This window comes from Rhinopithecus bieti, unplaced genomic scaffold (assembly GCF_001698545.2).
Source record: "Rhinopithecus bieti isolate Rb0 unplaced genomic scaffold, ASM169854v2 scaffold_26607, whole genome shotgun sequence".
In the NCBI taxonomy this organism is placed as follows: domain Eukaryota; kingdom Metazoa; phylum Chordata; class Mammalia; order Primates; family Cercopithecidae; genus Rhinopithecus; species Rhinopithecus bieti.
In genome coordinates this window covers 1,413,941-1,439,836 of record NW_016812346.1, presented here as the reverse complement: position 1 = coordinate 1,439,836, position 25,896 = coordinate 1,413,941, and the positions used below count along the sequence as shown (strand labels likewise).

At 44.6% G+C, this 25,896-nt stretch overlaps 1 protein-coding gene across 1 annotated transcript in view; it reads right to left on the bottom strand.

Annotated features, from left to right (window-relative positions):
- The window catches only part of TENM4 (teneurin transmembrane protein 4), a 562,312-nt gene that overhangs the window by 91,863 nt on the left and 444,553 nt on the right, over positions 1-25,896 (bottom strand). The window contains exons 15-16 of the mRNA XM_017895920.1: positions 20,186-20,332; positions 6,227-6,443 (exon numbers count right to left, since the gene is read on the bottom strand). Of these exons, the coding sequence (XP_017751409.1) occupies positions 6,227-6,443; positions 20,186-20,332 (364 nt within the window). The remainder of the gene's footprint in view (positions 1-6,226; positions 6,444-20,185; positions 20,333-25,896) is intronic.

Below are 25,896 nucleotides of genomic sequence, written 5' to 3'. Positions count from 1 at the left end.
TCTTGCCTTTGAGCTCTCAGAGCACTTTTGTCTCTACTTCTCTTCAGGCACTCAGCAGGGACTGGCTAATTCATTGATTTATTCTGTCACTCACTGTGGTTCACTCTGTGCCAATTCCTTTGGGTTCAATGACACACAAGGCATGGGACCCACGAAGACCCCCACAGTAACGGGGTGAGATATCCTCTCCTTCCACACCTAGTGCAGAGCAGGTGCTGGGCAATAGTCACCAAATGAAGCTTGTGTGTGTATGTGTGTGTGTGTGTGTCTGTGTGTGTGTGTCTGTGTTTTGAGACAGGGTCTGGCTCTGTCACCCAGACTGGAGTGCAATGGCATGATCTCTGCTCTCTGCAACCTCTGCCTCCTGGGTTCAAGTGATTCTCCCACCTCAGCTTCCTGAGTAATAGGGACCGCAGGCGTGCACCACCACGCCTGGCTAAATTTTCATATTTTTCATAAAGATGGGGTTTCGCCACGTTGCCCAGGATGGTCTTGAACTTCTGAACTCAAGCGATCCATCTGCCTCAACCTCCTAAAATGCTGGGATTTCTAAAGGCGTGAGCCAACATGCTCAGGCAGCTTGTGTGTTTTGCTCTGCTCTGTCCCTTGCTGAGCCTGCCCAGTCTCTCCTCCTCATAGGCTCTGATAGGATACGAGTCTCAGGTATCCTATAAGATTCTATCATATCTCTATGGGATATGATTCTCTGCCTCCTTTGGGGTAAATTCTTTGGTAATCCATCCTTCCTTTTGCTAAAGTCCCCCTGACTTCTTGAGTCTTTTCTCTTGGGGCTCAGTGTTTCCTGTCAGCTGAGTCTTGTAGCTCCCTGTCCACACCCATCTATTGCCTGATGGAGCCAACAACCTATTAGAATTAAGGGAACCCAGCAAGATTTGCCATCACATGATTTCTCAGACAAATTCTCTTCCTCAAATAATGATTCAACAATCTAAACCTGCCTCCCCTCTAGGTGGTTGTAATATCGTGTCCTAAAACCTATTCTGAACCCATATTTGAATAACTTGGGGGTGGTTCATCAGCACCTCTTCCTATAACTTGCTAATCTGTCCAGCATCTGCAACCTGTAACTATTCACTGAGGGGATATCTGACCCACATCCAGCCCTTTCAGTCAGAGGAGTCCTCCCCAAGAGCACAGATGCACCCAACAATGGGAAACAGTTCTGGCTCAAGTGTTTGCCCAGGAGATGTCTCATGTTGCCCTCTGTTTCCCAGCTCTCTGATTCCAAGCCCCACGTGTGTGTCCTGGCATCTTTGTATGGACAGTGCAGTTGGAGATCCTGCAGACCTCAGAGCTCCTCCTCTCGTAAGTGTCAATAGTGGACCCCCTTCACTGTATTCTCCCCATGACTCCATGGGAGGGACAACTGTTCCACTAGGCAGATGGGACCCGGGCAACCAGGCCAGGAGAGAATGGTGGTATTCAATCCAGTTAATCTGGTGACAGTGGTTCCCATGCCTACTCTGTCCCTTCCTACTTTAGGTCATGTCTGTCACTCTCCATCCAGCTTTGTCACTTTCTGTGGGTTTGAGGACAGCAGTTTGGCAGGATGTCAAATAGAGCTACTGTACTCATTCAACCTGCATTAAACACCTGCTCTGGACCCAACACTGTGCTGGGCCCTGGGGACACAGATGAACCAGACAGGGCCCCTCAGGGAGGCCTTCATCACTCCAGGAGATAGGGTTTGGCCTCTGAGGAAGTGAGTCTTGTGGAGAGTCCTGGGTGCTAGGGACTGGCTTGCTTGCTTTCACACCGAAGGTGGGCCAGTTGGCTCTAAGCCCTGTCCTTGAATTCTTCTCTCTCTTCTAGTGCCAGCAGCTGAGGTCCCAGTGTGCCTCATACTTGAGGCTCCCTGAGCCTGATCCAGCTGGGAATCTGCAGAGAGAAGGACCTCCACTCTGAGGCCTGCCTTTCCTTGCTGGTCTCAGAAATGCTGTTGGGTTCTGGGTGACAGCCTGATTCCTGGAGGCTGTTAAATGAAATCTCGAACTACACGAATTGTGGCATAGCACATGGGGTACAGGAGAATGTAGGGTTTTGTTGATTGGACACAGGCCTAATTGTCATACACAGGCACCAAGTCAGGTCTGCCTCCCCATCTGAAATTCCACTCTCTGGAGAAATGCCACTGGGCTCCACTCTAATAAGGATCCCAACTGACAGCCGGCTGGCAAGAATGCCACCTTTTTGCTTCCTCAAATAATGATTCAACAGCCTAAACCTGCCTCCTTTCTGGGTGGTTGCTGGACCTGGAGGGCAGGTTCCTCTCAAGTTTTACTTCCAATTAAGGAAGTGGATTTGGAAACTCTTTTTAATTAACATCATCATCACCGCCATGTAATTAGCAAGCAAGTTTTTGTGTGGCAGGTACTAGGTTGAGACTTTATGTACTTTTTGTCCCCATTTAATTCGCACAGCAATCCCAAGATACATAGACATTAACACCCTAATCTTACAGATGAGCAAGTTGGAGCTCAGATAAGTGAACCATTTAGGAATTTTCCTAAGGTTACAAAACTAGAAAGTGGATGCAACAGCCTTTTAATCTTGGTCTGTCGGATTCCAAGGCTTGTGCTATTTTCACTATGACATGCAGCTGCTACAAAAGCCACCATTTACTGATCACCTAATATGTACTAAGCCCCAGGCCAGGTGCTTTATTTTAGTTTATCCTTTCAACAGCTTTCATGAAAGAGTTACCATTATTGCCAATTTATAACTAGAGCCACCGACACAAAGGCTAAATCGTTTCCCTGAGGTCACACACAGCTAGTGGGAGGTAAAGCCAGGATTGTAACTCTGGGCACTTGCTATTATACCACACTCCCTCATATGAGAGGAAAGAAAGCAACTACTTAAACTGGGTAGCTAATTTCACTTTATCCCAACTGTGCAAATAAGCACTGTCCTACTGGTCTAGACCAAGGTAATCGAATACCAAGTAGGCAGTCGGTATTTCTATAGCAGAAAAGCATCTGCTGCCTCATGTGTCTACATTTCTAGTCACTTGGGCATATTTTACACAGGAATCTGTTTAGGGGTCCTTCCTGAGAGCGGTTTCTTCTGAATCTAGACCAGTGAAGAGCTGGTACATAATGATTCTGGCAAATATTAGGTAAAAGGAATTTTTACAGTAACTTTTTTTTTAAGAGACAGTAACATTTTTGGAAGCTTCTATTATCTATTCATTTGAAGAGCAAATATTATATCCCTGGCCCTGGCCAAAGTATTGCAGGTTTGGAGAGATGAATGGTCTCTGTTTTCAAAGTGTATATAACCAGCTGAATGTAACAGATATATAAACAATGATCTGCAAGTTGACTTCTTCTGCTTCTGTGACTAATCTGTAATGTGATTTTTAGCAGGTGATTTAACCTCTCTGGATTCTGAATCCTCAGTATAAAATTAGGTGTAATAGATAATATGTCCATCCTTCCTCCCTCCCTCAGTCCTTCCATTTCCTTATTCTTCAAGGCAATTTATATGTATATGTTTTCAGCAACTACTAAGTGCTAAAATGTGTAAGATGAAGTTTCCCTGGAGGACTCAGTTTAGAGGGGGTGACAGACATTTACATGATGCACTCTGTTAAGCTACTTGTCCAGAGCTGTGCATGTAGAGTGGCAGAGCCAGGATCTGAAGCCCAAGATGGCCTCTCTCCGAGGCCTGTATCTTCCCTACTGCTGAGGGGTCCGTTTTCCCCAGCACAGGCTTCTCAAACTCCGTACTTGGCTGGCTTCTTGAGGCCAGTCAGACCTGCTGGAGCAACAATACTGAGACCTGTGTGCAGGTCCCACAGTGACTCATGGCGCTTAAGCAGCAGGCTCAGGAAGTGACCAGGAGGACATACAGGGGACGTGCCCCTGCTGGCATTGATCAGGCTGGCATGGCAAGGGCATCCAGTAAGCAGAACAACCATAGGCAACCAACAAGCCATGGCCCTAATTGGATTCCATAATGGGCCCTGTAAAGAATGATTGAGCAAGTGACATTTTCCTTGGTAGGAATATTAGTTATATCTCTAGTGGATTAAAAGAACTCGCACTGTGGGAAGGCCTACAAGCATACATACAAAATCACACAACTGAAGAAAATAGCAGGAAGCTTCTTCCCCAGGGACAGCAGCAGCATTTCTAGCCAAGAGAAATGAATAGTTTTTCTCCTCACTCCGGCTCTGCCACTTGACCAGCCTTGTGAATTTGGGAAAGCTACTTAACTTCTCAGCTTCTCAGTATTCTGGGGGTAAGGTGGAGGGTTTGGACCATCGAGTAGCTCCATCTCTAGAAAGGTGGAGGTTTGAATGCTGCCACGCCCTTGCTGGGCTTCCTCCATCTCACCTTTCTCATCTCGTCATGGCTCCTTGCAAGGATGGGCTGGGGTGGTGGAAAGTGCAGGGGCTCTTTCCCGAGTCTGACAGACCTGCATGTCTGCATCCCGCTCCATCATGGTCCAGCAGTGAGGCCTTCTCTTTGGCTTCCGTTGTCACACTCTGGGGATGACAGCAGCTGCCTCACAGGGAGGCTCCCCATGGCTTCTTCTTCAGTCCCTGTTCTTTCCTCATTACACATTCCCCTTGAGCAAGGTTTTTTTTTTTTTCTCCCTGAGATGAGGTCTTGCTCTGTCACCCAGGCTGGAGTGCAGTGGCACAGTCTTGGCTCCCTGCAGCCTCAACCTTCTGGGCTCAAGTGATCCTCCCACCTCAGCCTCCTGAGTAGCTGGGAATATAGGTACCTGCCACTATGCCCAACTAATTTTTTTTTTTGGAGAGATGGGGTTTTGCCATGTTGACCAGGCTGGTCTCGAATTCCTGGACTCAAGTGATCTGCCTGCCTGAGCCTCCCAAGGTGTTGGGATTATAGGCATGAGCCACCGTGTCTGGCCTCCTTGAGCAACCTTTTGTGTGCTCACGGTTTCAACTGCTTGTTCATTGATGGCTCACAAATCAAGAACTCTAGGCCCTAACCTCTGCATGGGCTCCAGAAATACTTACTAACTGCAGATAGACATTTATTCTTGGGTGGCCTACTGCGGTGTGTCCCTTTATCACCTTGCTCCCACCCTGCTCCTGCTCTCTGCTCCTCAGCCTGGTGAAAGTACCACCATCTACCCAGGCATCCAAGCGGGAGACTCCTCTCTGCAGCATCCCACAGACACAATCAGTTATGAAGTCCTGCTGATTTCCCCTTTAAACAGAGCTTGAAAATGTCCCTTACCCCTCCCACCCCTATCACTACCCCATTGTTCCCTCAGGACAGGGACCCTCTGGCACAGAAAAATGAACATACAAGGTACACAGTGACTGCTGAATTAACCATACTGACTTTTAGAGATAGTTCTGCACATATGAGGCACCACTACATTGGAAGACATTCAAAAGAAATGATCATAAATCCCTGCTCTTGGATATGTTGTACTGGTTCACTGCCCTGATCTAGGGTGCAGAGATTAGAGAGCTATTTTGTGCCTCTGGGTCTTTGCATGAGCTCTTCCTTCTCCCTGGCACACTCTTTCCCTTCCTTGCCTGGTTAACCATTTCTCCTCTTTAAGACTTGATTCTAAAGCCCTGGCCTCCCTCCTACCCAGGAGTACATGCTCTGTGCTCCAGAGTGCCCTGGGGACAAAGTTCTGGCCTAATCACACTGTAACTGTCCCTTTTTTTGTTTTCCTAGTGGACTGGGAGTGACCAATAAGCAGGAACTGTGTTCTGCTCATCTCTGCAATCCCAGCAAAGGACCTGACAGACCTCGGTAAAAAACTGTCCAACGGATGACACAACTGAAAACAGGAAGACTGTATGGGCATGTGGCCTGGGATTGCAGCAGATGCACCCACCCCTGCCTAGCAAAGTCTTCTGGATGTCTGCTTTGAGGGTGAGCAGCATCAATGCCTTTCAGCTCATCTAGAGACCACAGGATCAGTGAGAGCTGACTGCAAAGCAGGTATTGATCCAAGATTCCCCTTGGACCTTTGGTTTCTCACTGTCTTCATCTGTCACCCAGTGGGTGCAACAAAACTTTGCTCATAAAAATTCCAAACTCCTTGGATAGTAGTTTTATATCTGCCTCCCCTGACATTCCATCAGGAACCATGGATGCTGACACTCTCCTGGCTTCCTCCCACCCCCATTCATCCAAAAGAGGCTCTGGAGTGATTCAGTTCTCCCTCAGAGAGCCCTGGCTGGAGCTGGGGCCCTTGGACTCACCCTCCATCAAAGGGGTTCTCCCCGGGGATGATGTGCGTGCTGTCCCTGCCCACGAGGAACTTGATGCGGTCATAGAAGGAGTGTAGGTTCTGCTGTGACACAGGGACCTGTGTCTCCTGGATGATGTCCAGAGGGTCAGGGGAGCCCAGGCACAGCGGGTTGACATGACACAGGGGCTGGAGGCAGCAGTCAGGGTCCATGCAGTCCACCAGGCCATCTGCAGGAGTGACAGAGCATGTAGTTTATATCGCTATGTTCAATCAGCCATGTTTATCCAGAATGCCTTAATTCATTTCTTCTCTAGTTTTCACTCGTTCAAAAAACTTTATTAAATGCTGATATAAGCCAAAGTCTCTGCTGGACACCAAAGAGATGCAAGTGACTCAGATGTGGTCCTAGCTCACTAGTCTAGAAGGAGAGACAGACAGTAAGTGTACAGTGTCTGGACTGTATGTTTTTCCTTCCATCGAGATAGAAGGGATTGTATGTATGAAGACCCAGAAGTGAGATAACACATGAACATTTGTGATGCTATATTCAAATGCTGATGGCCGGAAGGTGAGTGGAAGAGCACCAGATGAGGCTGCTGAGGTTGACAGGGGCATACCAGGCTGGGCTTTGCAGGCCAGGTTAGGGAGTTTGAATTTCACCCTCAGGACAATGGGAACCACTGAAGGATTTTAAGCAGGAGGTGACTTCATCTGGTGTGCACTGCTGAAACCGAAGGGGACCTCAGTGGAAGCTGGGAGCCAGACAGGAGGAGAGGGCATCACTGAGGTTGCACAGGTGAAAAATAAAGGTTGCTTAGACTGCAGTAGCAACAGTGACAATTAAGAGAAGTAGATGGTATTGAGAGACATTTAGGAGGTAAAACTGTAAGCCCTGGTGACTGCCTGGCTTTGGGAGTGAAGGCGCAGCCATTCTTAGCGTCTCTCCCAGCTGCAGTGTAAGCATGTGGCCTGCGGCTGAGTCCTCGGCCCTCTGGAGGCCTGCTCTGCTTTCTGGGAGAGGAGGCTGCAGGGATATTTGTGCTTTTCGAGTTTGTTGGATGATTTCAGATCCCTGACAGAGTTGCCATTAGCAGGGAATTCTTTTTACCACAAGGATGGACTTCTTCAGGACTGGAACTTGTATTACAGCTCTACTATCTTCCCAACGTACAAAGAAAGTCCACCAGATCACAGATTTTTGGCCTCATTATATCAAGGTACTTTTACAGGCACCTAATATTAACAGACTAGCTCAAAATAGATAACAAAGAGATCAGCAGATAGTGCCCAAAGTGGGGGACAGGAAAAGCCCAGGGTCATAGTTTGTGTGCTTTGTCGGCAGGCAACAGTCTAACGACATGTATTCCTGCCTGGGTTCAAATTCGGGCTCTGCTGCATCTCAGCTGTGTGACTCTGGCAAACTTCCCCACCACTGTGGGAGCACACAGATACGTTCTGTGTTCCAGCACTTAGTGGAGGTGCTTAAAACATAACTATTATACAAATAAATGAATGGGAATTGAATGAATTTACCAGTGAAGCAGGGGTTGTGACAAATGCCAGTCCATAAAAAGCCAGAAAACTGTAACTTCATCCCATTCAAGTAAGCAGTGTACTATGGTAGGAGGACCATGATGTTCAGAGACTAAAGTTCAAGACCGAGTATGGCCCCTAAGAATGACCCTGGACGAGTTCCTGTACTTAGTCTCTCTGAGCCCCATCTCTTCAATAATGTGGGAGTAACAGTGACACACCTACCTTTCTAGTTTTCTTCATGGAGTTTACAATACAGAAGCTGCCCACCAAAGTATTGCAAATGCATTGGCTAGACTCGGTGTCCCCGATCCTCCTTGCTAGTGGTGTGGCCTCAGGTAAGCTACTTGATTGCCCTAAAACCTAGTTTTTTTCCTTAATAAATTAGTAACAAAAAGCCTTTCTGTTTCTCTCCCATATCTGCATGGTGCCGAAAAGCTTATGGTCTCCTTGAAGGCAGATAGTGATAAAGAGTATGGATTCCAGAGATAGACTGTCTGGGGTCAAATCCTGGCACTGAAACTTACTAGTGTGTGACTTTGGGCAAGTTACTTAAACTCTTTGGCCTCAGTTTCCCATATCTCTTAAAGGGGGATAATAAGAGTGAGTGTCATACAAGTATTTGTTATATAGATAAAAAGTGCAGCATTATGTCCCCAAATCTAGCATAGTATCTGACACATGGTATCATAGTGCTTAACTCTGGGTTAGTTTCCCTTCCTGATCCTGAACCTAGAACATGGCTCACCAACATGAAGAGCCATTCATCCTTTGTCTGCTTACCTACTAGATTCACTCTGAGATATGGAAGGAATGCCTCCCCTCACCCCAGCATTGATCTGGGTCCTAACTTGTGGCTCCTGTCCCAGTTCCCAGATACAATTGCCTAGCAAAGCACCTGTCTTCTCCGGCAGTCGGCAGGCTCCATCACACATTCTCATGCTGCCCCTGTCAGACATCGCTTAAACACATAATTACAGCCCAAGCTGAGGGTTATTTGCATTCTGCTATTGATGTTAGCATGACAGATTCAGCTGTCTCATCCATAACTCTGCAGAAATGCTCCATTATTCAATCCCAGTGAGCAGGGACGTTGACCATTAAATCAGCTAGCACAATTGAAGGGCCGTGAAAAGTCATGGCTAATTTGAAATTTTATTAGCTCTTGCCTGGTCTTGTTTACCACCAAAGCAGTCCCTGGAAGCCTGTGTTTTACCCTTTTATAAACATTCAGCTCTGTGGCACCTGGAAAGAACTGCTTCCTGTGAGAAGGATGTCTGCTCTCTAGTCCTGGGGGAGGTTAGCCAGGAATGACAGTCGTTCTTATTAATATCTATATTAAAATGATGATGATGATGATGAATTGCCACATTCATTGAGTGCCAGGCATTGTGCTAAATATATTACAAGGAATGCATCATTGAATCCTCTATGAAGTAGCCACTGTTGTCACTTTCATTTTAGAGAAAAGGAACCAGAGGCTCAAAGTGGTAAAGTAACTTGCTAAAGGTCACGTCACGTAGTCAGTGAAGAAGCTGACTCAGAATCTGAACTCAGTTCTTTCTGAGGCATGCAATGTTCTTTAAGCTCTGGGGAGACTTTCAGGAACTATTTCTTAAGCAGAGAACATGAATTTCTGAATTTCTGAGTCTTAGTGAAACACTACTCTTCTGTGCTCTTCCAGCCTCTTGGGCAACTTCCATCACAGTACGTCTCTTTCCAATATTATAATTTTGATTTTCTCTCTGTCCCCTGACCCCCATACTCTGCAACCCAAACGATGAGCTCCTAGAGATCAGGGGTTGTCTGATTCATTTCAGTATCCCAGGGCCCAGACCTGGACAGGAACAGTGACTGTAATCCACAGAGGTTTGAGGGATGAATAAATGACTGACCCAGGTCAGTCCTGTCCCACTAATCCAGCATCCACATCACAGGACACCAGAGTTTGATGGAGCCTTTTATTCTGTGATCGGTGGCCAAATGCGCAGTGCTTAAGAGAGCCCTCTCTCCAGGCAAACTACCTGGATTTGGACCCCAGTTCCCAATTCCCATGCAAACTGTGTGACTTGGTTCAACTTACTTAACTTCTCTAAACCTCAGTTTCTTCATATGCACAACAGGGGAGAAAAAGAAGGATGGTTAATTCTTTAGACTCACCAATCTGTCTCTACAGCCAAGTGTGAAGCACAAAACTTACCTTGGATGTCTTGTGACAATGAGATAAACATTTTCTAGAGAGGAACTTTCAGGCTGAGATTCTGTCTGCAAGCATGGGACCCAGCATGCATGCCTCCCCCACATAGGAACTGATAGGCCACACCATGGCTGTTTAATTAGTATTCGTGTCTGTCATTAGTTCTGCAAAGTTTGGTTTTGAGCTCTTTGAATATTTCCCTCTCCCTTTCTCTCTAGTGTTCAGGAAATTAACTACTAAATGCTTAAAGGATCTTCTCCTAGCTTTCGTGTCTCTCAACCTCTTCCTTAATTTCCATCTTTTTATCTGCATTCTATCCTGATTTATTTCTTCAAATCTCCATTCTACTTCATTTATTTTCCCATCATTTGTGTCTGGTCTGCTGTTTAATTTGTTCTTTGGGTCATTAACTTAAATTATCTTACTTTAAAATTTCTGGATAGGCTATTTGGAACTTTTCAAAATCCACCTGTTTCTTTCTTGATCTTGTCTTGTTCTGTGGTTTTTACACATCATTTTCTCTCTTCAGTCATTTAAAAGTGTATTCATTTTATAGTCTTTTTCAGGCTGTTAAGTTCTTGGGAGTGGTCATCCTTCTGCACGTTGTAGTTGTTGACTCCAGCTCATGGTCAATCATTTCCTGTGTGTTCTATGATTCTGTTAATTCTCGGAGGGCTTGCCTTTCCTATGAGAATCTTGTGTGGTTGAACTAACCCTCCAGGGTGGCTTTCTGATTACGTCAGCTGGCCACCCCAGGGGTACTGCTTGTCTGGGACCACTTTTCAGGTTGATTTCTTAGGTTGGAGTTCTAGGACTGCTCTAGTGTGTCAGTTTAGATTTCAAGGTCTTTTGAGGTATAGGCTTGGTCTCTTAGCACACCTCCCACCTCCAACAAGCTATGGCAGAGAAATGCCTCCATGTCATCCTTCTGGCCTAGTAGGCACCGTTTCTTTTTTTAGTCCTCTTCTCATGCGACTTGTAGCCTTTCAGGATCCCAGCTTTATGCGAGGCCTCAATTCCAACCTCCCACTGTGGATGTGCCCTGTCTGCTGACTGTGAAATTATTCTGTTCTGAGTCTCCCTGGCGCTGATGATCCTGCACATCTTCCAGGACTGCTGTAGCTTGGGCTCCTGTGCCCACTGCTCTGGCCCATCAGCTTCATCTTGTTTCTAGAATCCAGGGCTCCCTTGTCTCCCTTTTATTCTTTGCTCAATTTTATCAACGAATGGTTGTACCTTATCATCAGAGAATCTCTGTATGACCTAGTTGGCCATTTTGCTGAAAATAAGAGTTTCAGCAAGAGCTCTGAGCCTCAGTTCTCCCATCTGTAAAGTGAATCATCAAACTTACTTCATAAAGATGCTGTGAGAATGAGGCAAGATCATGGATGTGAGGCACTTAGCATGATAACTAGCAACTAAGCAAGTACTTGGTAAATGATAGTTACTATTAGCTCCTGCCCAGGAGCCTCCCTTGAACCATATCCTGGTAACAGGCTCTTTTGCCCTACCCTGGCCCCTCCCTACACACACATTACAGGACAGCCCTTTCTGGACGATGCAGTTGGGCCTTAGAGAACTGAAGTGGATAAACATGGTCATAGCAATGCACTGTAAATTACGGTAGCAGAGGCCTCTGGGGATTTGCAGATTGGGGTCTTCCACAGTGGAAATATCACATAAACTGTGCTCTGATGAGAGGCTGTGGCACTGTGGAATGTCTTACTCCATGCTTCACAGGTGGGAGTGATTAATGCCTATACCTTCCTGTGGTGATGCTTCCTAATCATTGATTTAACAAATATTTGCTGAGTAGTAACTGCGGACAAAACTTCCACCAATGGAGGCAATTCTATGTAAATGAGACACACAAATGAGCAGGGCTCACAGCATTCTTTTCAAAGGCTGCAGTTTACAAGACCAGCTTCTGAGTAAAACTCTCTTTATATTTTCAAATGTAGCATATGGTGGCCTGAAACAGTGCATATGGCTGTTCTACAGTGAGGGAGAATGGCTCACAATTTAATTTTCTTAGGGGTAGATGACAAATTTTAGATGATTCACACTAAAGGACAAAAAAGCATGCTGTGGGGACAGAAATGTAATTTTTGGGATAGACTAGAAACATCAACACACAGTTTGGGGGATTCTCTGGTTTTGGGGTGGCTTGGAAACATTTATAGTTTCCAAATACTTCATATCTCACTTAATTGTATATTATACATAAGTTGGTTAACTTATAAATTCTCTGCATTTTTATATTTGCTATTCCCATTCAGAGACTCTCATTATCACAGCAGAAAAAAAAAATCAGGAAAGTAGAGGATTTACTTCTATTCCCTTCAGATTTTCCATAAAACCCTCCTAAACCCCCACTTTTGGGAAAGAACATTTTTTTCCCCTAGAAATTTCCTTTTTCCTCAAAGTTCTGAACACATGTCCCCTTTTACATGGTGACAGTGAAAAGAGGCAGAAGAAAATGTGAAAAAGGCCAGGCAGGCCCTGGAGGCTAGGGGTGCAGCAATGCCGCACTCAAGAGTGGCCCCTGATGGGGAGTGGAGGGCAAAGAAAAGGGGAAAAAAGAAGCGGGGGGCAGCATCTGGGGGCACTAAATGAAACACTCCAAAGTGGTTCACATACTCCTGACCCTTGAACTTGAAGCTCTGTGGTGCTCACACGCTGCTGGTACATGGAGGGCTGGCTTCTCTTAACATTTTCATCTATGTGTTCTGGCTGGAGGATGAAGGCCCTGCCATCCTCTCACTGAGATCCCTCTTCAATGCCTACCTTGCAGGTAGGTGTCAAATGACCTGGAGAACTAGGGAAAGGGGTGCGTGGGAGAAAGATATCCAAGCTAGATGCCTGAAGACCCAGCCTCTCTCCTGTATCTGCCCTTCTCTAGCCATGAGACCCTGGGCACATCCTTCCTATGCCCAAGATGCGATTTACTCCTGTGAAACCAGGATACCAGTCTCTGCCAGCCTCTCAGGATTGCTGAAGAGCTCCAGGGTTTAAAAGAGTGATCGAGTAAGTCAACAAAAGAAATTTGAGTGTCTTTTGCATGCTGGTAACTGTTCTCTGGAGCCTGCTCTGGAGACAGGGGCTGGGCGCAGACATGGGCCAAGTCCTCTGCTGGCCACGTGGTCCTTCTTTGAGTGAACAGTTGTAGTACTGACTAGAAGTAGCTTCCTGTTTGTTGTGTGACCTTAATGGTGGCCAGTGTGTGGTGGGTCCTTAGGCCCCTCATTTCCCTTTCTCGTGTCTGCGTCTGCATCGGGGAGGCCAAGGGTACATGGGATAGTCTCAAGTCGGTGGGCCTGCCTGATGGCCACCTCCTGGCCTTTAAACGCCAGAGACCTATGTCCCCTGGTGGCCAGCCTGCTGTGACTTTCACAGGAAGTAAAAGGTATGCAGGAGCATGTTATTAAAGATGGGGGTGAGGCCAACCTTCTCACCTTTACGAATAAGGACACTGGGGCTCAGGTTATGTAATTTCCCTGACATCATTCTGCTAGTTAAAGAGCAGAGCTGGGAATTCGGTCCATTATCTTTCTGTATATCCAGCTGTCAGGCACAATTCCACAGTGGACAACTCTTTATAGCAATGCTCTGGATTTTCTGGCTCCCAAGCTCTGTCGCCTCTCCACAGGGGGCAGAAATTGACTTGTTTATTTCTGTATCTCAAATGCATAGCACAGTGCTTTGCACACAGTAAGCATCACATTGGTTGAATGAATGAATAAATGCATGCATTTTTTATGTGAGAATCTCAAATTAGACAGCTCCATCAGCTTGACAGGGCCCATCAAGGGCCATGGGGTGTGATGGAAGCCATTCCCTACAGGAGGAACTCATCCCTCTCTTTAGAAAAGAGACACAGGGAACATGCCTGTTAACGTTCACTTAGCACCCATTATGGCTGGCAGGCCCTGTTGTTAGGTACTGGATGTTCAGGAGTAAAACAGAGTCACGCCTCTAAAGGATTTGGTGTAGTGGGGTAGACAGAGACAACTGAGTACTGGAGAAGAAGGAAGCAAAAGGGGCTGTGGAAGCTCAAAGGTGGTACCCCAACTCAGACTGGGGGCTGGGTTATTTCCTGGAAGACAGAATGCTTGAACTGAATCTAGAAGAATGGGCAAGGATAAAAAGGAGAATGGGGGTGTGGGCTGGGGCAATGTGGGACAATCTGTGGTCTAGTAAGCTCTTTGTACCTTAGTTGTTTGCATAGTTTCTTAACCTCACAGCCCCATGGACAGTGTATAGCAAGCCTATCAGTCTCTCTGCAGGCTTAACTCTTCCTTGGCTTGACGACCCATTAGCCAACCTTATCTCGTTCTTGTCTGCAGTCTGACCACAGAACTGTTTTACAAGAGCATTTGCGGAGGCCCGGTGGGTGGAAGGTGGAATGTGTCTCCCCTTCTGTACATACTAGGGAGAAGATTTTGTCATTTGCTATAATAAATTCTGTGCCTCCTTTCAAAAGGCTTGCAAAGTCTTTATCTTCCCCTTGGAACACAAGATTTTTAAAGGTCAATTTCTCTCTTGTCTCTTATCATGAGAAATGTGGTTTAGAGATAGTTTGAAGGGTGACCAAATTCTTTGGCTTTATGTGAACTCTCCCTTCCAGCAATAGGAGATGAAGAGGAAAAGGGAAGACAGAGACCTTTGTTCTCAGTTTTCCTGAAATTTCTCCTTCTAGGTTGCATCTCTCAATTATCTATTGCAACAATCTATCCAAGATTGTTTTTTCATGGGGCCAAGAGCACCAAAAGAGATTATCATACCTTGAAGCTGCTTAAAGATCCTTTATCAGAAAAGGCTTGGTTGCTTAAAATCCAGTGGAGTTTTTATCCTGGAGGCCTTTAAAAAACATAGGTTCCAATCTAATCCTAGCTCTCCCACTGAGCCACTGTGTGACTTTGGGCAAATCATTTCAGTTCTCTGAGCCTTAGTTTCTCTGTATGTAAATGTGTGCCTTGCAACTTTGTTGTAAAGGCTGGAGACATGTGTGCAGAGTGTCTAGCACAGTGCCTGGCACTCAGGAATGTGCTCAACAATGGCTGTTGTTTTCCTTTACGTACGTTTGGATTCTTTTCTAGCAAAGAGTGTGTAACAGTTTGGAATACAGACTTTAACAAAGAAAATGAAAAAGATGAAAACATATTATATAGAGAAATATACCATAATCTTACATGAAAAAATAGAATGTAAAATTTTATAGAGGACATAATTCCAATTTTTAAAAATAATTATTTACAAATACATATGTTATAATAAATATCATGTTTTTGTGATTACAGGTGGAAAGGAGCAGGAGAAACAACTGATATCTGTAGTTGATAAACTAAGTCTTAGAGTTACGTTGAGTACGTCACTCAAGGTCACACAGTGAGCAAATCAGGGAGCCAGGAGTTGAATCCAGACAATCTGGGTACAGATCCTGTACTTTTAATCACTGTGCTATGTTGCCTCTCAGGACCTTTAAATATATAACCTGTGATCCTCATAGCAGCCCTGCAAGGTGGGCATTATTATCCTCATTTTACAGTGACTTAGCATCTTTGGGACATGGTATCACCATCTTTGAAATGGGTATGAATAAACATCCCCATAAGTGGGTAAAATGAGAAGATGCATGTGTCTGCACTTAGTAAGTACGTACTCAAGGCACACAGTATGAATGGGGCACACCTTCTTTGTCAAGAGGGGCACACAGAGGCTTCACTTTGAGTGGGTGAGTTAGGGCCCCTCTGCTTGTCTGCCTTCTGGTCCCTCTCAGGAGCCAGTGCCCAAGGTGAGAGCATTAGGAGACCGGCGGTCATTGAGTCACATGAAGGATCTTGTTTCCATGTTTAAATCTAGCCAAAAATCATACATGAAAACAAAAACAAACCAATAAAGCTACTCCCTGGCTCAGTCATACTGTTTAGCTCCGTTTTTTTTTTTTTTTTTTTTCCCAGACAGAGTCCTCCTCTGTTGCCCTGGCTGGAGTGCACAGACACAATCTCAGCTCACTGAAACCTCCACCTCCCAAATTCAAGTGATCCTCGTGCCTCAGCCTCCTAGGTAGCTGGGATTACAGGTACACACCACCAAGCCCAGCTAATTTTTTGCATTTTTAGTACAGACGGGGTTTTGCCATCTTGGCCAGACTGTTCTCGAACTCCTGGCCTCAAGTGATCTACCCGCCTCAGCCTCCCAAAGTGTAGCTGTTTTCTTTTTGTCTCATCATTTAAAAACACTGTTGTAGCAGTCTTAATGAAACTTGAAATTCAAGTTTAATTTAAATTGTGTTGTTTTAAACCCAGCAAATTGGGAAAGAAGAGTAACCAGGTATTCTTAGATAACTTGAAGGGTTACAGGGGTCTACAATGGGCCGTATGTCTGAGATCTGGACACAGTGAGAAGCTCTAATGTCACCAGACCTCACATACTCTGGCAGTTCCTGCGACCGGCCAGCTGTGTGCCTTCTGCAAAATACTCGCTAAGCTTCCTTTTCCTTATCATGAGGGAATAGTAAGGGGATAATAAGGCCACATTCCTCACAGTGTTATTGGGTGGATGCACAATTGCTTTGCAAACTGTAAAGTGACATACAAGTTATTACACTCTCATAAGCTTTGTGGTACTGCTGCAGCCTACTTAAATCTGAGTAAGTACTCACACTACACTTCTAGGTGGAGTATAAATCACTAGGAGAAGGCAGAAGTGCTCTAGGTTCACAAGGCCATGTGGAATGGCTGAAGAATCTAGTCCAGGTCATGTAATGACTTGCTTTGTGACTATGATGTGTGTGATGTCACCTCTCCTCTCTGGGCTCCAGTTGTCCTGTCTGTAAACATGCAGGGGAGGGAGTTAAAGTCAATGTTCTCTGATGTCCCTTTCAATCCTGTTACTCAACATTAAACTCTGTTAATTCCTTCTCCAAGCCTTGAGTCATATCATCTAAGAACAACCACTCAATGAGACTCTAACACAATTTCTCTCCAGCCTGAATGATTTATCTGGGATTATGCTGTATACCCTGTCATGGCTGAAATAAAGGCACTTATTTAATTCTGCTTCCATTAGACTGAGTCATTTGGATGACAATTTCTTACAAATGACTGTGAGTTTCTTGAGGGAGAAAGACTGGGCCATGTTCACTGGTCTTTACGTCTCCTTGGAAAGGAGCATGGTGCTTTGTAGGTAGCAGGAGCCCTACAAAGGTGTGCTTGGCTGAACTGAAAGTAGCCCAGTGCAAATATGGCTTACTCATGTGCTCCTTTCTTCCTCTCTCCCTCCACTAAAACTGCCCCCATTTGGCCAAGGCTCAGAGTAATAAAGAGGCCAGTGGAGATAACTCTTACTACCCCTGGCACTTGGTGACAGTCCACTCTCTAAGGTTGTTTCATCTATGCCACCCTGCAAAGCAGGGGTCCTTGGTACCTTCCCCTTGGCTCCCGCAATGGGTGGATAGCCCACTGAACTGAGAGCGCCCTGAGGTGAGACGTTTCCTCATTTCATAGTTGAGAACCCGAGGTCAAAGACCCTCAACAATTTGGCCTTCCCAGCTGATTCTATTCCCAACCATGATGACCCATGGGATGTCTTCCTGACTGGACTGAAAGTCCCATGGGACAAAAATCACATCACAGTTCCCAGGAAGGCACCCAGGCATCTGATATCAGTTGAATGAGTGGATGCTTCTTTATCCTGGCAATTGTCCCACTGCATTGCAATTACTTCCTGTTTCTCTCTCCCTCTAGATTGTGACCTTCACAAGGGTAGGGACTGTGTCTTATTTATCTCTGAAGCCCCAGTACCCTGGACAGGGTCTGATACAATGTCAACACTTGGTTAACATTGGTTGAGTGAGTGAATAAACTATGTGCAAGCTCATTTCAGCCCATAACATGCTCCAAAAATGCAAGTGGCATATTCTCCCACAATTGGGGATTTTTCTGGTTGATCTTTTCCACTTCCTACTGGCTCATCTCGCAGAACAGCTGGAGGAGGCTCTATTCCCCTGGGGTCTGGATCAGCCCCATTTCCTATGAGAAGAACCTCTCTCTCCCTGCAGAGCTGTGGGCTTTGGGCTATGGTATGCCCATGCCCCATGTTACCAATGGTGCATTCTTGTGCTAGGAGGGCTGGCTCTGAAGTATGGCAAACAAAGGATACACTTGAATTGCATTTCATGGGAGAGAATCAATGAGCCTTGTTCTATAACCTATACTTGTATGTATACTGGTAGGGAGAGAGGTGTGCTCTTTCCCCACATTTCCTAAAGATATGCAGTTATTTTGCTGCCCAGATGTTCAACAGCTGTTTGAAGGCTTTGGCCAAGACTTTTGACTCATGAGAAGGGAATGGTGGCTCCTCTCCCCTTTTCTTCTATTACATGAGTGTTACTATTAGTTACTGGAATTGTGCCTACACAGACAAAGTGAAGGGGAATGCTGAGGAAATCATGCAGATAATGTAGGCTGACATCTCTTTCCTATGAAGAGCAAATATAAATGCACTTTACCTTGCCTGAAGACAGGGGTGCTTGTTGCCCTTCCCTGTTTAGTCCTGGCTTGGCCATTAATGATGTCTCTGAATAGAGAGCCTTTTCCTTTCCAGGAAACTGCTACCCATCCAAGTGTCACCTTCTTGAAGATTGCTTTCCTACTCCCACAACAACCAATATATAACTCTACAACAGCACTTATCACAGTTCATTAGCATTTAACTTTCGGTCTTTCTCCCCCATTTGAGGTCCTGGCGTACAGGGACAGGACTTCCTTATCTCTATGCCTAGCATAGGGCCCAATTCTAAAAGAAGAACTCTGGATATTTATGGAGCACAAAAATTAATGAACTCCACAAGTTTCAGATTGATTAAGGAACATTTCAACCCTCCAAGATCTCAGGAGAACATAGACCTTCTGTTTCTGCCTAGCTACTGTGGCCAACCCCACAAGCTCCTTGTTGGCAATTGCTCCACTGGGCCCGGGCCTGGGTGCATCAGGCCCAATTACCTCCTGGATTTAGGCAGCAGGCGGAAGGGCTGAAAGCTGCCTGGCTCAAAGACCAGTGCTCCGAAACAGCCCTCTCTAGGCTGCTGAAACCCACTCAAGGCAAATAGACCACAGAAATCACAATATCACATACTTGGCCTTTTAATTCTTATGGTGCTTTGGGGTTTGAGAATCCCTCTAAATATAAAATTCCCAAAGGTTAGAATGCTGAGTTTCTGACCTATTGATTTCCTACACTGTGAAACATATTAAAATCCTTTGGTATAAATATTAGGGAGCCACATAGACTTGTTTGGACTAAGCCAACTGTTAGGCCATCATTAGGAAGAAAGGGTTAACTGTTTTGGTTTTTTTCAGATCTTTATCTTTTCATTCTCCTAATAACCACCTGCGAGTGGGAGAATCAGGAAGGACTGATGTATCTTCCAGGTGGGAAAGTAGAACACATTATGGTTGTATTTACCCAAGTTAATGCAACAGAAAAATGAAGGCTAATTCTATGACTAAGATAAGGACTGAAATGGTACTTATGGGCCAGCTGCAGCTGCCTCATTTTATTAACAGGGAGAGTGAGGCCCAGAGCCACCAAACAGCATGTGTAAGGATGCACAGGGAGTCAAAGCCAGAGCTGGAATTAGAACTCAGGTCTTCACTCTCAGCTAATGAATGTTCTAAAAGATGAGCACCTCCTTCCTTGGGCTTTGACTGTCTAGCACTTTAAAAAAACCCAAAGCAAAAGCCATTTCTATTACAAAAGGTGTCTACTGGTGTGCAATGAGGGTAACCTCCAGAATCAGAGGAGAAGAGACCTTGACCAAAGGTAACTCAACCTCCCTCCCCTGGAGAAGTGTCCCTCTGCAGCTTCTGTGATAAAGAATTAGATGGTCTCTTCTTATCTATCTCCAGTGAGGGGGACCCATAACTTTGCCAGACATCTCATCCTACTGCTGAATAGTTAGAAACCTCTTTCTTCCATATGCCTTCTCCTCCATACTGGCTGCTGGATATCAATTACTTTCATTTACATTAGTTAATTTTAATTGATTCAAATGGAACACCTGTGACCCACACTCATCCCCCTAAGCCACATATGCAGTTTTTTTGCTTGCACCGCAGGTCCCCCTGACTGGATGACTGGTGTGTTGGTGGCCTGTTAGCTCAGTAATACCCATTCTCCACTCTGGGCCTCTTACCCTCTGGAGCCGCCTGGAGCCCATTGGTGCCAGAGCCCTACCTCCATCGTTGTCTTTGCTGTCACCGCAGGCAGTCTCCATGGAAGTGTCACAGCCAGCTCCTCTCCAGCCCAGCTGGCAGACGCAGTGCCAACCATTCAGGTCTAAGGTACATCTGCCGTTGCCATTGCACAACCCAGGGCAACCCTCTGAAAGACAAAGTACAGAGTCGAGGTCTGATCACCCAGAGTCAACCGCCATCACACACACTCACACGCTACCTGCCAACTTGCAAAATGCCTTCATATCCATCAGCACACGAATGCCCACAGCAGCCCAGGGAGGCAGGTATCACTAGGAATTGCCACTTTACAGAGAAGGCAACTGAGGCTCAGAGAGGTGAAAGGACTTGCCAAGGTCGCACAGTCAGAAGTGGCAGGGACAGGGTTGAAACCCACACCTTCTGTATCTAAAAGCCCTCTTTCAAAAGTGACCGGGATTCTGGAGCTGGAGTCAGTGGATGTCGGCCTGTCAGAATCTAACCAATAGAACTTTTTGCCCGATCCTTGCTTCCTGTTCATTCTCATGTGTTCCTCTTATCTCTGGCAGCTGTTTAGCACAAAGGAAACACCTTTGTGTTTATTCCTCGCTTCCTTCAGCACTTCTGGGTATCATTCTAAAGGGCGTTATTTTTTCCAACTCTTATAGTAGGTCAATTTTATTGGACCCTAGGCTTTTCATTTATTTTGTCTTATTTTCTCCTAAACAACTGTCTTTGCTTTGAGGAAGAGGGCTTGGGGCTTTTTCTTACCATCTTGTCTACAGCTACACTTAGAAAAGGCCCTGCACCCAGAGGAGCTGTGATGGCCATTGTGAAACGCTAACTAGGGCTGTCTGTGAGTGCAACGCAGGTACAGCCAGGCTGCTCTGCTCTCATTACACTCATATGCACATCTGCCTGCCTGTCTGTCATTTATTAAGCATCTTCTTTGGGCTAGCACTGGAGGTACAGAAATGAATAAGACCTATTCTTATTCATGAGGTGCATAAAGCCTATCAAAGGAGACAAATTTCTATAGGCAAAAAATTTCACTGCTAAATGCCCTAAAGGAGACTTACAAAATATGGTGGGAACTTAACACAGGTGTGGCCATGTGAGAGGGCTATAGATGATTTGATCAAGAAGGGTCAGGCAATATTTAGATGTTGTGTTGGTTCTGCTTGGACCATATTATAAAGTGGGGAAGTTTAAAAAAAATACTACTAAAGTAGATTTGCAGGTTTTTTGATTGCCACATCTTTAAACCTCTCCAAGTTTGTGGCTCAGAAATCTATGTTGAGAATATGTTAAGTTACATGGTTCACTTCAGCTTCTATCGTGCCACTTGGTTTTCACTCAAGTCCTTATATTAACAATCCTGCCAACCCCCTTCTCCAAGGGGCTATCAAAAACCACCTGTCCCTGGCAAGGCTTCCATCTCTTCTCTGCCTCTGCTCAGTCTTGGGAGAGGTATGGATGTGAAAGCACTGTGTCAGCTATAAAGCTTCATTTGTTTTGTTATTATGAGCAGCAAAGTGCTCCAAATATGGCTGCAAACTGAATCTTCTGCCGTGAAGTAATGGGAAATTGACTCATTATTCTTAAATGGGACAACAAATGTGAAAGTGGCTGCCCAGTACAAGATCTGGGCCAAGGTAGCCGCTCACTAAATGGCTGATCAATCAGAATCTAAAACTTGAGTGTTTCAAGGACTTTTGATAGTTGACCGTTATTCCAAAGTAAAAGAAAATAACATGTTTATTTCCACTTGAGATGTTCATCACAACAACCCATGAATCTGGCCACTGTGTTTTCCATTCAAAGGAAGAAACATGTAACAGTTGTATACTCCAGCCTAGGAGGGGTTCCTCCAGAAGTGTTTGTAGACTATGGGTTTCTGTATAGCAGGAGCCTGCTGGGAAAGATGGGAGGCTACCAGCATGGCCACCCCAAAAAGTGATTGAGAAAGAAGTTTTAAAAGTGAGCCCCAGGAGCAGAGCTGTGACACACAGGTGGCTATCCAGGCACTCTGACACAGTTGCTAACATCAGCCACCTTTAGTGATCTAAACAATCACAGTTTTCTCTTTTCCTCAATTAGTCTCATGGCAATGTTTGTCTGTCCAGCTGGGACTTGTTTTCAATTAAGCCTCGTTTGTATTTGGAATTAGTCTTGGAGGAAGTAGGGTCTGATCTTTAAGAATGGTAGCTGACTGCTTTCTTTTGCTGTAAGATAAAGCCTCTTATAAGAGACAAAGAGTATGTCTTGCGTAAGAGCACAAGCTTGAGAGGCATATCAGAGTTTGGCTGTACCACTCAGTGGCTGTGTGACTCAGGCACGTTATTGAATTTCTTTGAGCCTCAGTCTTTTTACTTATAAACTGTGGTTGTTGGGGGGGTTAAATAAGGTATGCATGATGCACAAAGCCTGGCATACAGCTCAAACATAATATCTGAATCTTCTACTCACCTTTACCTTCTCTCTATTTTGGGCAGAGGGCATATAATATCATATGTTGTACCCATAACCTCAGGTGGGGCTCACAGAAAGGCAAAATAGGAAACTGAGGCAGTTATCTAGATCAGAGTCAGCAAACTTGTTCTGTAAAGACCCAGAGAATAAATAGTTTAGGCTTGTGAGCCATATGGTCTCTTGCAATTACTCAACTCTGCCATTATAGCTTGAAAGCAGCCATTTTAAAATGAATAAGCATGGCTGTGCTCCAACGAACTTGATTTACAAAAATAGGTGATGGGCCCGATTTGGTCTGTGGGCTGTAATTTGCCAACCTCTGGTTTAGATGCTTCAGGATGGTGAGACAAAGACAGCTGCCACATACTGAGGGTCTACTAGGGCTGGCCACTGTGCTAGGCACTTTATATAGATTTCTAAAATAAGTAAATTTTTGTTAAAAATATTCAGATCCTGATTTTCTAGGGCAGATCCAATTTTACACCATTTAATCCTGAATTTTTAATAAAAGCCATGTGTCGTAATAGAGTGAGGACTTTGGAGGTGGATCAGCCTCAGTTCAAATCCTAGCACCATCATTTTACTTACTACCTGTGTTATAACTGGCAAATTATTTAACTCTAAGCTTCAGTTTTCTCATCGGTAAAATGGAGATAATACCTGATTCTAAGAGTACTTGAGAGTATTAAATGAGATAATATATACCAATTATTTATCACAGTGGGTAACATACATAGGCATTCAATAAATGAGAGCTGTTATTATTATTATTATTATTGGATTTACTTGTTTTAAGTTTGTATAACTTCACTAAGAAATTCATAAACAAGAAAATAACCCTTTGCCAGCCCAAGTCGTATAACGTTTAGGTCAAAAGCTATGGTCCTCATAAATAAATCCTTGCCAAAAACAGTCAAGACAAGCACTGGGCTTGTCTCATGGCACCATGAACATGCAGTGTAGTGAGAGGTGGCACGATGGGTTCAGGACTGCGAGTCCCAATGCAGGCCACCATTCATGCTTTCCTAGCATACTGTACTTCTCTCAATAGCAACAGTCCCAAGGATACTTAAACTATCAATTCTGCAATTAGTTTCATTGTCTTACTTCTTCCATTAGAATGTACCAGTGCCTGCACATAGCAGACACTCAATATATGTTTGTTAAAATGAATCAATGAGAGGGACAAGAGACCTGGGTTCTGGCCTAATATGGGGGGAGTTGGGAAAGTTACTTTCTCTCTTTGGGTCTCAGTTTCCCCATTTATAAGATAAGGATTTGGATGAGATGATCCATTAGGTCCTTCCGGCATAACTGACCCAATAGAGAAGGTCAAAACAACTTCAAGTTAGTTGATTCTGTTCTTAAATTCAACCAACTTTACTCAGTACCTGGCGGATACTGGACTTCGTGTTAATTCACAGAGATGAGATATATCATCTGCCCTAAAATTTTTTATATTCTCTTTATTTATACCATACTTTGTTCCAGGAAGGGTTTAAAATAGGTCTTATAATCACAAACCATACTTCTCAAAGTGAACCTTGTGAAATAGTAGTTCTATGAGGTCTTCAAGAACAAGCTTCTGCAGTCAAATAAGTTTGGAAAACGTTGCATTCTATACTCTTATTGTAGAAAGTCACACTGAATATCAATATATTAAAGGCTCCAAGAAGTCTTAGAATAAAGAAAGCTGCTTATTTCATTACTACTGCATTTTCCAATTTGACTTCAGAACTCTTTCCCCCACCCAGTAACCTGTGTGATATTCCATTCCATAGAACACCCTCAGGGAAGCCCTGCTCTAGTGAACTCCTGTGGGCACATGGCATCTTGGGCACATAGTCCATGCTGCTCTGAGGCTGTCTGAAAATATCATCACCAGACCTTTAGTGGGATTAGGTCAATGAATCATTGAGGTGCCAGTTTGGAAGATGTGGAGCAGGTGTTCTCAGGGAGGGTTAACTCCAGATGTGGAATCACAGAGAATCACAAATGTGGAAATCCACAGTCAATTTCTTCAAATGGACCAAGTGATACCCTAAAGATCTGCACTATCCTCTAAGTTTCAGAGGGACTGTGAGTACCTGTGGGTGGAACAAGGTTTGCTTTCATCCAGCCATTTGCTTCTGGGATAATCACACCCCTAATAGCCAGCATTATGAAGCCTCCTCCAGGATGACTTGCTGACTTTCTTAAAGCAATATGTCCATCCTTACCCACTGAGGCTAATTCCACAAACCCTGAAACTCATCAATAATTCAGAGAGCCCACGTGACATTAATAATCCCTTCTGGAAAGACTCACACCAGGCATTTGCTAGAGTCAAAATAATGTAATTTTAAAGTTTAGAGAAGGGCTAACAAAGCTTTTCAAAAGAAATGATGCCCTTTGAATTGTAAAGAACCACTTTATCTTCAATCTCCTGCTTAGGCCTATGAAGAAGTCCCCCTTGCAGCTAGCACCAGGTATGATTAGAAGACTTTCAGAATCCTTGAAGGTATTTATTTTTTAGTTAAGTGGCATGGATGCTATGCAATACACTTATCATATATCAAATGGCCCATTTCTTTATGTTTCTCTTACTGGTCCTCTTATACTTTTTTCTCTCTCCATATTCACTTCCCTAGACAAAGCCATCATCATCTCTTACCTAGATGAGAGCAATAGTCTGCTAATCGGTTTTCTTGTTCTCAATAGTCCCCCCTCAATTCTCCTTTCACAATAGGGCCAGACTGATCTTCCAAATCACAAATGTGATCTAGTTATCATCTTGCTTTTAAAAACCTTCAGATGCTTTCTTATACCCTTATGTTAAATTCCACAATCTATAAGGCCCCAACAACCTAAGTCAGTGGGGTGGCTACTTGCTAACTGGTGGCCTTTGGACTTCCCCTGCCATAACTCTCATCACACTTCGTTGGAATTATTTGTTTTAGTGTCTTCTCTGCTAGACTGCAGGCACCTTGAGAGCAGGGACCATATCTGTTGTGTGGTATTCACATTTCCTAGCACTTAGGAGTTCAGCAGATTTGTTGAGTAAACATTGTTTCTTTAGTCTCTACCAAAGCAACTGGGAAGCAATGAACAAAATCTTGCCCATCTTTGAACAGTAAAATACTCTACTCTGACAAGACCTGCGCTTCCATGAGACAGATCTCTGAATTATTTTTTTAGAATTAGTATCCATTATACCAAAATATCAGCCAGATGAGTGCTTGGGTCAGACCTAGATTTTGCCAAGAAACATTTGCCTTTTAA